The sequence below is a fragment of the Callospermophilus lateralis genome, chromosome 5, assembly GCF_048772815.1.
Source record: "Callospermophilus lateralis isolate mCalLat2 chromosome 5, mCalLat2.hap1, whole genome shotgun sequence".
NCBI classification, from domain to species: Eukaryota; Metazoa; Chordata; class Mammalia; order Rodentia; family Sciuridae; genus Callospermophilus; species Callospermophilus lateralis.
In genome coordinates this window covers 113,558,990-113,572,731 of record NC_135309.1, presented here as the reverse complement: position 1 = coordinate 113,572,731, position 13,742 = coordinate 113,558,990, and the positions used below count along the sequence as shown (strand labels likewise).

The 13,742-nt window shown below is 37.1% G+C and overlaps 1 protein-coding gene across 6 annotated transcripts in view; it reads left to right on the top strand.

Annotated features, from left to right (window-relative positions):
* Mast4 (microtubule associated serine/threonine kinase family member 4) overlaps positions 1-13,742 on the top strand; it is a 552,573-nt gene that overhangs the window by 436,543 nt on the left and 102,288 nt on the right. For all 6 annotated transcript variants that reach the window (XM_076857186.2, XM_076857189.2, XM_076857185.2 and 3 more), the window contains one exon: positions 1,291-1,379. In XM_076857186.2, coding sequence (XP_076713301.2) covers positions 1,291-1,379 — 89 coding nt within the window. The remainder of the gene's footprint in view (positions 1-1,290; positions 1,380-13,742) is intronic.

Genomic DNA, 13,742 nt, shown 5'->3' with positions numbered 1-13,742 from the left:
TGAATGTTGACAAATGATAATAAGGAGCAAACACCTAAGAAAGAGGACAGGCTCCCAAGTCAATATTGCTAGAAGAAATTGAGTTTGGGTTTGAAATGTATTCCTTGAATATTTAGAAATGTCCCTTTTAAATATTTTATCCAAATCCTGAAATGTGTCAACTCTTGTACCTATTAGGAGTCAGGGGAACATTCCTGTTTCTGGAACCTGGCATAACAGAGGCCTGGCCTGAATAATAATAGCATCACACTAAACTGTTAATGATGGTTGAGGGCAGCGCAGTAGGGGATGGTGGAGTCTTGACACCCTGAACACTGTTACAGAGGAAGTGAGGGAAGTAACTTGTGTGGGGGTTATCCCCTTTTTCTAACTACTGTATTGGTGATGGAGAACAAAGTGCCCATCTGCACTGAAGGAGAGCGATCCAAAATGAGATAATACCCACTTCACTGTCAATGGTTTTGTATTTGCCTATTCTTTGAGCCTTGAGAAAGTTACTTTGGAATTGAATTAGCCATTTTTTAACCTTCTACTAGCAGAAACAGAAAAAGTGCTTTGTGGCCATGTATAGTAATTTATTTCTACTTACTGGGTATTCAAGATACAACCAGTAGCTAGCATGCTTGTAAAGGGCCATCAGTATTATCTTAAAGGTACTAGAATCTGTTTTGTGATTCCAAAACATGTACTTTAATAAAGAATTTGAATTCAGAGTGCAAGATGAAAAATGAATGAGTGGTGAAGAACATTTATCTTAGGCATCGGCTGTGCTATTGACAAAAGGCACAAATATGAAATTTGTCTAAATAATTAGATTTTTAATTAGTGCATCATTGTAAGATTAATGTCATTGCGCTTCATTGCATGTAATTTTCTATTAGAAATTTCATGTCAACAAAGATGCTACCTGTGGTTTGCTGATTTGAATCCTTAATTTATCACTTGTGCATATGGCATGTCACATATTTGCAGACAGGAGCTGAAAGAAGGCATGTGATTGTAGCTTCACTGGCAGTGAGGAATATTGATGGTGTTATGCTATATGAATGCATTACAGTTTCTAATATTCAGTTGACTGCCATCCCTTGAATTTTAGTGGATACTTAGTAATTTGCAATAATGTTAGCAATAGCATGAGCAAATATTCCAGGTGGTTCAAACTAGTCTGTTCCTCCCTTGGACATGCTTGAACATTGTTAGTGCTATATTCTCCCTTAAAGCTGGTTTTTCTTTTGAATATTGTTAGTGCTATATACTCCCTTAAAACTGGTTTTTCTTTCTTTTTGACAGTTGCCGAACAAGCAACCGGAAAAGCTTGATAGGCAATGGACAGTCACCAGCATTGCCTAGACCACACTCGCCTCTCTCTGCTCATGCAGGTAACTGATCATCATTTCTTGAGTGTTGTCTTATTCCTTTTTTTTTTTAACTTCTTAAAAGAATTCAGGCCTTTTGAGATCCCGTTGTGTATTTGCATCTATCTTTGTTTGCCTATTGTTTTATCAATCCCTAAGTTATTCTTTTCAAAATACAGAATTCCTTTTTACATATGGTCCTTCTTCAGTTATTACTTTTTTCCTTTTATAAATTTTTAGATGATGTGAGACATTTGAAATATGCTTGGGTAGATATGGTAGCTCATATAAAGAGGATAAGTGTTGAGAATTATTCAGTGTGTTTCTCCCTAAGCTTGAACTTGTCTATTAGATGGACATTGCGAGGATGATGAAGATTCAACATATGAGGCCATGACTTCAAATACTTTATAGAACTATAGGGATGTGAGGGACATAGTACAAAAACTCTGCAATGAATGCTTTTTTTTGTTGTTGTTGTTTTTTTTTTTTTTTTTTTTTTTTTTTGCTTTCCATGCTTTTAAATCTCAAGTTAGTTTTTTTATCTTTAGTTCTACCTAAGTGATGCAAAAAAGGTTACTTCCCAAGTCAGGGAGAAGTAGAAGGAGCTGCTTGCTTAATATGTTAAAAGATGGTCAAGGTTTTGGCAGGTAGAATTGAAATGAAAGAAATAATTCCCAGTGTATGGCTAGAGTAGGAGATGTACATGCTCGATTGTACAGAGAACATGAAGAAAGAAAGGCAGATGAAGGTCAAGGAGTGGAAGGGTTTTTGACATTGAGCTTCCCAGGATTTTGAGGAAGATCTGTGTTTTAGGAAATGGTCTTCAGGACTGTGAAGGATTAGGATTGAAAGAGTGAGTGTAGCCTGATTTCCGTGGTACTCTTGGGAAAACTCTAGTTTGACACTGATGGGCTCTTGGATGCACTTGGTTTCATATTTAAATGTCAGTCTGTCACTGACCCCCCACCAAGGCAGGGGTCACTCCAGTTGAGGGTGAGAGTTGACTATTATGGTTGGGAGAAGAAGAGAGAGTTGATCCTCTGGAATGACATATTATTTCACCCACAGCAATCGCTAAAAGGTGGTAAAATAAAAACGTAAAAGATGAGTTGGTAAAACTGTGGTACTATAAAATGATCACTAACATCCATAAATGCTTTTCCCAGGAAGAACTTTAGAGAAGCTCTTGGCACTTGCAAGGATGTGCTTGAAACTCTGCATGGTAGCATCATAGGTAATAGCCAGATATTTGAAACAACCTAAATCTCCATCAGTTGGGAAATAGCTAAATGAACCACAGCATAGTGATATGTGAAAAACACACAAATGAACTAGCCCTACACATTTCTGCTTAGATGAAATTCACATAAATGTTGGGCAACAAAAGAAAATTTCAGAAGAACATTGCTCAAGCCATTTGTATAAAGTTAACATGGCACTACATACAATATTTTATTTAGGCATATATGTTTATATGTTATATATGTTGTGTATTTTACAACAGTATCTGCATATTATAAAATGGTACATAAATATGTTTGTAATGAGAGTTAAAAGGAAAACAGTGATTTATTATTTACTTCTAAGAAGTGTGAGGAGGGGGAAATAATTGGGGTAAGGAGCACAAATTTGGTGATATTATACTTCCAAAGTTGTAATGAACACACAATTATTTATGTTATTATCATTTATACTTTTGAAAATTCCACTAGATCACTTTAACAATAGTAAAGCCGATAGAGGGTCAAGCCAGGATAAATTGTATTTTTCCTCCTAAGCATTGTATTTCTCCTGCACACGGTGCAGAGCCTCGCCGTATTACTGGATGCTAAGTGAATGATGAATCCTGTTTCTTATTTACAATTCAATAGTGATTCAAGAAATATAATCTTAGCTGGGCACGGTGGTGCACCTGTAATCCCAGTGGCTCAGGAGGCTGAGGTAAGAGGAGTCTCATAAGCTCAAGACCAGCTTCAGTAACTTAGCGAGGCCCTGTCTGAAAAGAAAAAATAAAGGAATGGAGACATGGCTTAGTTGTAAGCACTCCTAGGTTCAATCCTTGGTACCAAAAAAAAAAAAAAAAAAAAAAGGGAGAGAGAGAGAGAGAAAATTTAATCTTACTCCTCTTTTGGTAGTGTTTAGCAATAATTTCACTATCCTTTATGTGACTGTTGATTAGTCTTTTATTGCTGTGATTTTCTTCAGTTCTAATGTGGAAAGGGAAGTAAATGTGGGTAAGACTTTAATGATTCTGTTAATTATTTTTCTTTTCTCTCTGGTCTTGGCTCAAATGATTTTCCCATCAGTGTTAATTTTTGAACTTGACTGGGAAAGTGGGCAGAGAGAAGCCTGTTGCATAGAGTGTGAGAGTATTTTTCTTCATTTTGTGGAGCCAACAGCTTCTTAGAGGCAGTGCAAGAGAGTTTTTGTGAAAAGTGCCATTTATCACAGTCTGGTAGGTTCCTATTTTTGCAGAGGAAGAAGAAAATATAAACTGAGGTGCAGTCCTCATGTCTTGATCACAGGCAGTGGCTGTGACTCATGACACCTGCCACATCTCTGACTCTCCCTCTGTTGTCTCTATCCTGTGGGGATTCCTCAATATCTCTCATGTCTCTTCAGACACAGGAGAAAGAAAAGCCACTGCCTCTCAGCACTCATTAGTCTAGAACTCAGAGCTACGTTTTATGTTGTTCTTTGTTGGATTGTAATCTTTTCTGGATTGTATGAGCCCAGCCACCCCTCGGTGGCACATGGATCACTAGAAATAGGCACATTAATAATTTGTGTATGTGTATCAGGAATGCTCTGAGCAAAAACAGATATTGGCCTAGTATTCTGGAGCAGATCTTCACACACAAAATAGTGTATTTGAGGAGCTGAGGGTTTCTAAAAGAACAGTAGACAAAACATTTTTTAAAAAGAAAAGTAAAGCTGGGTGTGCTGGCACATGCCTGTAAACCTAGCAATTCGGGAGGCTGAGGCAGGAGGATTGAGAGTTCAAAGAAAGTCTCAGCAACTTAGCAAGGCCCTATGCAACTCAACAAGACCCTGTCTCTAATAAAACATAAAAAAAGGCTGGGGATGTGCCTAGATGGTTAAGTGCCCCTGGATTCAATCCCTGGTACCAAGGGGAAAAAAAAGAAAAGTAGAAAAATCACGTGTTACAGGAAGTTTGTAAGCATGAAATACAATCCTGAAGTCCCCAATGAAAGGCTGTGTATGTCTCATAAATTAAAAATCTGTATAAAATAAGCAAAATAAAAAGAAAACAAAGTGTGAAAAGTATTTGTGTATCCATAAATGACTGCCCATCTGAGTGCCTTAGTATAGAAGTAGCTTGTCTAAATTGATATGAAGTGGTGAATGAACCAATAGAAATGTGCAAAAGGCGTGAATATCATGTCATGAAAAAGAAGGCACACAAAACATGAAATTTTATTTCATTGTTCTCATAAAACAAAAGTGAACCAGGATAATGAGATAGTATCATTGTCCCATAATGATAAAATTGATAATTGATAAAATCCCAACTTTGCAGAGATGTAGGGAAGCAGTCCCTTTTACATGGTGTGTTAATATGAATAAATAAAACCATTTAGTTAGTGGTTTGTAGGGTTGACTAAAGTTTCAAATTCATTTACCCCTTGACCCAGTGAATCTATATAAACGAATTTATCTTACTGATATTCTCACAGAAATAACATCTTAACTGTAACATTGCTTATAACTAGAATGGAAAATTGTTTCTAGTTGTTTATTTAACATGTCCTTCAGTGATGGACTATTTATGTGTAGAATGATTTAGGCATAATAGCTGTACTTGGTTGTTATATAGAATGTGTTGGGCTTTTAAGGGGTGGCAATGGAAAGATACCCAAGATAAGTTGTAAGTGAAACAGTACGTACTAAGTTATCTTTTCATGTTCATGTGCTTTAGAGTGCACACACACACACATACACTCTGGTGTGCTCATGCATATTCATAGAGCATTTGTGGAAAGAGAAAGGAGAGATTGTTAGCTGTTTATTTGGGGGGAATATGAAGGTAGGAAAATTAGCATGTAGTGATTTTGTTATTAAAAAAAATAAGGTTCTAAAAACAATATTTACAGTAGTTTTCTGTTACTGTATAAGAGATCACTAGAAAATTAGTGGCTTAAAACTGTGCACTGATTAATCTTGTAGTTCTGTAGGATGGGAATTTGGGCAGCTTGCTTGAGTTGTCTGCTCAGTGCATCATAGGCCAGAATTAAGGTGGTGGTTGGGCAGACTCTTATCTGGAGACTGGGAAAGAGAGCACTGCCACGTGTATGTAGGCTGGGGACAGCCTCAGAGGGACTGAGTGCTGCCTGACCCCATTCTGCCTGACCCCATTCTGCCTGACCCCACGGCTGCTCTCAGCCTCCAGAACTGCCCTCCTCATCCTCAAGCCAGCAGTCATACATCCAGGCATTCTCTTGCTTCAAGTCTGACATCTCCTCCTTCTGTCAGCTGGAGAAAACTTACTCTGTTGAGGGGAATGGCTTTAAAATTCTGCCTAGCACAATATCACTTCCATACTGAATTTTAATTCAGATTGTTAGAAGTGTGAGCTCTGAGTGATATTTAGCCATCAGACTACATGGAGATAAGTGAGACTCATAAGATAAACTGAGGCTTTTAAAGTCCTAAAGTATCAAATGTAGGTAATCTTGTGGGCCAAAATATTTATTCCTGTTTCTTCAAATTTATTCTACTGGGAATTTGCAGGTGACTACTTTGATTCTTTTATAAGAGGGTTTTTTGGGAGGAAAGAAAGGAGTCTTACTGTCTTATTAGGAAACTCTTAAGAATTATCAAAGAAATATACATAAATCTCCAAGTCTATGAAGATATGTAACTTTAGTTTAAAAAGGGATTCCATTTCTGAATGTTTACTTGCTACTGTATTTACTTGCTACTGTATCATGTCCATCTTTTATAATACTTGTTACTGTATTTGGTGCAACTTGGTTCACCAAGCTCCTCCTCAAAGATCTAACTGAGCTAAAGGAGGCTCAGGGAGGTGAAAATAATCAGAGAAATGGAGAGATCGTATGAAAAAATACAACTCCAAGAAGACAGTAAAAAAAACATAGAAAAGCTTTGCAGTAGGCACATGGGGACTGGGCAACAAAATAAAACATTCCAAATCCCACTATTCAAAATGAGCCACTCTGAACACTTTGGTGTATATTGTATGGTACTAAGAATGCAGCCCAGGGCTGTGAACATGGTAGGCAAGTACTCTCTACTAAGCCATCCCTTTCCTGTTTTAGTTTATTTTGAGATCATGTGTTGCTAAGAGTTGCCCTGGCTGCCTCAGTCTCCTGGGATCGCAGATGTGCACCATTGATCCTGGCTTTTGTTTGTTTGAGGTATGGGGAATTGAACCCCGGGCCTCACACACAAACGGCAACTACTCTGACACTGAGTTATTCCTCAGCCCTCTGTGAACATTTCAGGGCATATCTCTTCAGTAAACTCTGTTCGCCAAGCCCCTTCCTCAAAAATATAACTAAGCTAAAGGAGGCCCAGGGAGGTGAAAATAATCAGAGAAATGGAGAAATTGTATGGGTTGTTTGAAAACAATACAACTCCAGGAAGAAAACTGGAAAACCCAGAAAAGCTTTGCTGTTTGTAAAGAGGAACCATAAGACATCATGTCCATCTTTAAAAATGAAATTTCATTCTCTCAAAAAAGGAGGATCTTCCTTTTTTGAACTTGAAAGTCTTTTTTGAGCCACACATGAAAATCAGTCTCACCTCTTTACAACTTGCTCACCTTTTTTTGCATAGCCATTCTTCTCACCTTGATTGTATAACTCTTTCACCACATGTGACACTAAATTGGACTGGGGGTGGGGTGGTGGTGGTGGTGGTAAAGGCAGTGGTTTTACTGACAGGCAGGCTAATACAAATAATTGAACCAAATACTTACTGTGGTTACCAATACGCTTGTGATTGTGCCATTTTAAGGATATGGTAAAACTTCATAAGAATCTGGGAATGAGATGGGGATAGGAAGAAATACTGAAGGTTGACTAATGAATTTAAAGATGACATCTGGGATAGAACAAGATCAGTAAGTATCTCAATGTGCTAGAGCTATCTCTGCAAGCATCATTATAGTATATATAGCCCAGTGCCATCCTTGATATCAGCAAGAAACTTGGTAATAATCCACTGCCCCAATAATGTTACCTATAAACTTGAAAGATGTATAATCGAGTAGTAAGGAACTTATTAAAATCTGAGATTCTGGCCCACAATGGAAACCAAATACTTACTGTGGTTACCAATATGCGCGTCATTGTGCCATTTTAAGGATAAGAAATTTCATAAGAAATTTTGTAGATTCTGTTTCCATGACTCTAATCTTCAAGCCTAATTAAAATATGATCTCCTGACTATAAAAGTAAAGCTGGTTGTTCATAGAAACTAAGAGAAATCACATGAAAATATAACCCCCTTTAAATGCACTACTCAGAGATAACCGCACTTACCAGTGTATTATACTTCTCAGGTCTTTATGACATATGTATTGTGTGTGTCTGTCCACCTGCTTGTGTGACTCACAGGCTTGTGTTGAAACTCTAGTTCACTTCCCACTTTCCGGCACTGAATGTGTAGTTTTTAAGATCCTATTGATATAAGCCAAGCATAATATCTTAATATTTTCAGTATGCATGGTTTAGTACTATGGAATTTTGAATATTTCTATGCTCATTAACCAGTTGTATCTCTTTTATTCATCTTTATTTTCACCCACCATCCCTCTTTTTTAATCAGATAGCATTCTTTTCTAATTTGCCATTTGCTTTTTTAAAGCCCCCCTACCCAACTGCTGGAAGTTATTGCTTTGTTTAGTTTTTGTTTTGTTGATTTGTTTGGTAGTCCAATCCGTCCGCCTTTCTCTGACTTTTCCCATTTTTGTTGCTGTTCAGTGTTGTTGTAGTTTCAGTTTTCAGCAGGACTAGACTTGCTCTAAGCTCTTCTGCTCTGATCTCACTGATTTCTGTCCTTCTTTTGACAAGTTTAATGTCAGTGATGTGGTTCTTTCCTGTCTCCTACTCTTAGTCTCTCAGTATAGAGTGATGGTTTCCCAAGCAGTGAGCAAGTTTTTGACCAAGAGTTTTTCCAGACTTTCCTAAACTTCATAGCTATGTTACACGGAGGGAAGACTGTGAGCCAAGCAGGCGTCAGAATGGTTTCTGGCCGCTCCCCAGCTTCCCAGAGACGGTGATACGCATCCTTTCTGTTCAGATGTTTGTGAGGCCCTCAGGACTCCATGAAGTACACAGAAGAGAGACTGTTGCTTGTAAAATTTTCTTCGCTGGTGAGAGCAACTTAGTGGAAATGAATGATTTTTGAGTTGGAGGATTTCTCCTTAGATAAGGTGAGACTAGGCGCATAGCCCCGAGTGTAATGGTGCCTTCATTTCATTTATTTTGTGACTTTAATTCAAAAACCTGCAGGAGGTTTCCATGCTTGAAATATTATTTACCAAACTGTTTGAATGTGCTTTCTAGACCTTTATTAAAAATATTCTTTTGGCCTGATGGTGACTTCCCCGGGTGCTTAAACATGAGGGCACAAGACAAATATTGTAGATTCTTTGCTTCTTTATGTTTGGAGACTAGGAAAAAACAAGATTATATGCCTGTAGAGGCATAGCCTTAACAGGAATTAAGTTTCTTGATGCCCTATATGATCACTTTCTTTAAAATGATATAAATTTAATTTTATTTTTCTCCAGGGGGATCATTGATATGATCTGCCATTGCCATATTTTCAAATACACAATAAGCAGGTCTCAAAAAAATCAACATAAACTTGTGAAATCTTGTCTTCAGTTTAAAGCACCTGAAGGTCTTCCTTGTAGAGTTTCATTTTATATTGGTTAAAATAAGCAAAATCAACTGAGTAAAATAAACTTTGATCCGCATAGTCAGTTTTAAGTAGAGCATCACCTCGGGACTCACTCAATTTTATTAAAACCTTTAGTGGCCTCAAGACCAGCTTTCTTAATTCAGTATGTGTGTTAGAACTCCATCATTTCACAATGCTGTGTGATTTTAGGAATTTCATAAATCAATTTCTCTGAATTATGAAGAATACCATCTTTTTATTTCGTGCTGTATTCACGGGTTTTTAGTACTTAGCCTTTGTGTAATTGTCAATTGTTGGCTTGAGTAACCATACATCTTGCCCTTCCTGCTTAAGGAAAAGAATGATAAAATCAGATGGACTGACGTCAGCCCTGTGTTTTCCTAGTTTTCGGTGCTGCTTTGTGTTGAGTTACTAATCGGGTGTGTATACCAATATCATTATTCTTTGTTAATTCCTTTATGTAGATCCAGATGCCCTGTGACCTGCATTTGTCATTTCAGTCCTTTGAGAAGACTCTACTATTTACATGTAATCTATTCCTAATAATAATTTAACGACTGACATCTTTCATATTCCCCTAATCTCAATATAGGGAATTTAACTGGGATGGCCTGTGTTTTAACTTTTTATTCACTCCTTAATAATAAATTAAAGCCATTGGAAGTTGACTCCTAAATTTAATTTTTAAAGCTTCCCTGTTTAACAAAAGTAATACCACCTTTATTCATTTATTTATGTGTTTATTTGTATGCTTTTTAAGAACATGGACCCCCTGGGCAGCCACTCAGAAAGATTTTATTCTCCCATCCATTATAAGGGCTTTTCCTTCTGTTTTCAAATTTTTACAGTGCTCGCTCGCTCGCGCTCTCTCTCTCTCTCTCTCTCTCTCTCTCTCTCTCTCTCTCTCGCTCTCTCTCTCTATATATATGTATATGTGAGTGTGTGTGTGTGTGTTTATTCATCAGCATGACTTTTCTTTAGGTTTAGTTGTTGAAGTACCAGTTATCAAGTCATCAAGCCCTTCACAAACAAATATTTTTCAAGTTAGAACTGACAGGACTTGGTGAAAACTTGGAGATGGAGTTGAGAGTAAGGTGATCAAAGCTGGCTTCTCCATGTCTCCCTGGGAGGATGAATGGTGGAGGGGACATTGTCCACAATGAAGGAGATAAAAAACAAAATAAACCAGGACTAAAGTAATGCCTAAGAGTTCACTTTGCTGAATGTTGGGTTTAAATGCTCATGAGACATGTAAGTGCATAAATAGACAGTTGTTATATAGTTTTAAAACTGAGAGGTCGAGTCTGGTTGGTTGATATCAGTTCTGAAGCCTTCACTCACAGATGGCTGTGTAAAACTTTGGGAGGTGTGGAAATCATTGAATCTTTTGGAGTGAGAAGACAGAACCCCAGGACTGGGCCTGTAATGCCGACATTTCAGGTCCTGGAAGAACAGAAGGCCTGCAGGAGATAAAGAGGCAGCATCCAGAGAAGCAGCAAGGAAGGACAAGGTAGTGTCATAGGGTCCGAGAGAGAAGACAGGACTCGCAGAAAGAGGGAGAGGAAAATCCCATTATCAAGTCATCAAGCCCTTCACAAACATTTATTGAAAGATTAAGTAACTGCTTATATAAAAATGCCCATGCCTTCATTTAACTCTTACTAGAAATGCACCAAGTGTCCTAATGTAAGGCAAAAAATTGCTTCCCCTAAAAGGAGGAGTCCTCTTAATTACTGGCGCACTTCCAAAACCCCACAGAGCCTGTTACTTCATTGGTATATTTTGAAAGTAGTTTTAGCATATCTTGCCTATACCTTATCCATAATAGAATGTTTCAACAATTTCTAAAAGCAAAGAGGGTGTCATTGCTTTTCAGATGCTTTAATAAAAGTTCAAAGAGCAGTTAAGCAAGGCAGAATTTCACCAAATTAAGGAAATATAAAAGTCTCTCTGTCTCTCTCTCTCTCTCTCTCTCTCTCTCTCACACACACACACACACACACACACACACACACATACACACATACACACATACACATACACACATATATATTTTCTCTCTCTTCCTGGTACTGAGATTTGAACCCAGGGGTGCTCTACCACTTAGCTCCAACCCCAACCCTTTTTAATTTTTGAGTCTGGATCTCACTAACTTGTCCAGGCAGGCCTTGGACTTGCCATCCGGCTAGCCTCAGCCTCTCAAGGACCTGGGATTACACATTGCACCCAGCTAAAATTGTCTATTTTTGATAGTAGGATAGATACCATAAATTTTTGAGATTACTGTTTCTGTGATGAAAGAGATTTTTATAAATTTTGGGGGAAAATATTCTTGAAAATGGGAGTCTCAAAATGGCTAATGTTCTTAAAAGTTACTGAGATAGGAGAATTTTTTTAATTTCATATTTTGTAAAATATTAGAAGTTAAAACCAAGATAATTGGCTCATTCACTGTGACTAAATTTAGAATAGACATTTTTAGATTTAAATCTCATAGAGTATGTAATTATACACTTTTTTTAAAAAATGTATGTAGATCTCAACACATTAAATAGTATAAGTAACACGCATTATTGTATCTTCTAAATCCCTGTATACTTCAACCAACATATTAAAAATATAAATGACATGAATTATTGTATCCTCAGATCCTGCCAAGTTTACATATTCAAATTGGGGGAAAATAAACTTTTTTGATTAACCTGTTGAAAAATGGAGAATTACTTACCTCTAGGTTGTTTCAGTTCTAAGATATGACAGATACCCAGGAAGTAACTGATGTATTTAAAATCCTTGCTAAATCACTTCTCAAGTCTCATAGCCTCAGCCTGAACAGCTTTACTGACTATCATAGCCACTGTGGGTGTGGTTTTTCTGGTCCCATGGTGGTCTGGCTTGTCCTTACCAACTTATCCCTAAGTTATCTTGGATACTAAGTCAGAAATCCTCAGCTAATGTAAATTAAGACTTTTTCCCTGGGGCCATTAGATGGTGAGAATGTGTAAATTTGCATCACAGTCAAACTAACTATTCCTTAGAGATCAAAGTACTAGAGGCTGGGGCCCATTAGCTTGGGGTTCTGCCAGCTGTCTTCCCTGGGTTCCCAGTGCCATTGCTAGAAATGCTAGATGTTCAGCACAACCAAAATGCCCTGCACCTATTAGGCAACCTGTAAGGGAAGTTTAAAAATATGTAATTTTAAATTCAAATATGCATGCTAAAGAGCATTTTACTTTTCTGGCGCATTTAAATATCATGTACAGCAATGCCATCTCTGTATTTGAACTCACTCACTCTGGCATAATTACAATCCCAGCTGTAATGATGCTTTAATGCAGATTTTGTATTTACTGTAGCAGTGTGTGAGTACTTCTGTACAAAAGCCATGTAAATTGCAGCCTTCTCAAGATCTAAGCTTTTATGTTAGGAGCAACAGTGGATAATTATGGAGCTTGTCATGAAGTACTAAGGTATAGGTCCCCTGGTGGTAACCATCTGAGAGAGTTCAAGTATGGGGAAGAGGAGCCCATTAACACTCCTGTATGGGAGTTGGAGCAGATTTTGTTTTCCTAGGCTTGGGAGGAGAAAGGTAGAGAAAATTTAGAAGAGTGTAAACATCAGAAAGGTGATATAACTTTAGGAAGAAGAGATGATCTTTGCTTAAAAACTACCGAAAGTACTTTAAGTGATTTAAAAATGTGTTGTTAAATTTTTTTTCTATTCACAAAAGCTGTACATATTCATTGTAGAAAACACAGGAATTATAAGAAAGTATAAATAAGAATATAAAAATTATGTATATTCTTATCCACCACTCAGAATTAACCTGAACAATTGGGTATATGTCTAAATATGTATATTTTATGTATCTGCATCTATTATAATGTTTATATATGCATATACTTGTGTATATGTAAACATACATTTATGAATATATTTGTTCATACATGTGTGAATGTGGGATCATAGTTATAATTCCAGGTCAATTTCTTTTCTTTCTTTTTTCTCAGTACTGGTGATTGAACCTAGGGGTTCTCTACCACTGAGCTCTATCCCCAGCCCTTTTTAATTTTTATTTTGAGATAGGTTCTTATGGTTCTTACTAAGTTGTACAGGCTGACCTTAAAGTTGGGATCCTGCCTCACCGTCCCACGTGGCTGGGATTACAAACGTGCATGACTAGATCATTTTATTTTGGTGGTATATTTTGAGTATTTTTTAAATATATCCATAACTGTCTTTAATTTAATGAACATAAAACTATTCCATTTTATGAACATCTCCCTAGTGAACATTACCCTACCTCCACTAGTGAACATTTTGGCTGTTTTCAGTTTTATTTCTTGTTTTTTCCTTGCAAGCACGTATGGTAAATAGCATAATATAAATGTGGTCAACTCTAATTAGTTTCTCAGCTTAATCTGAGAAACTATGCTTTAAAGTGCTAGTCTTTTATTGTCTTATTGTGTT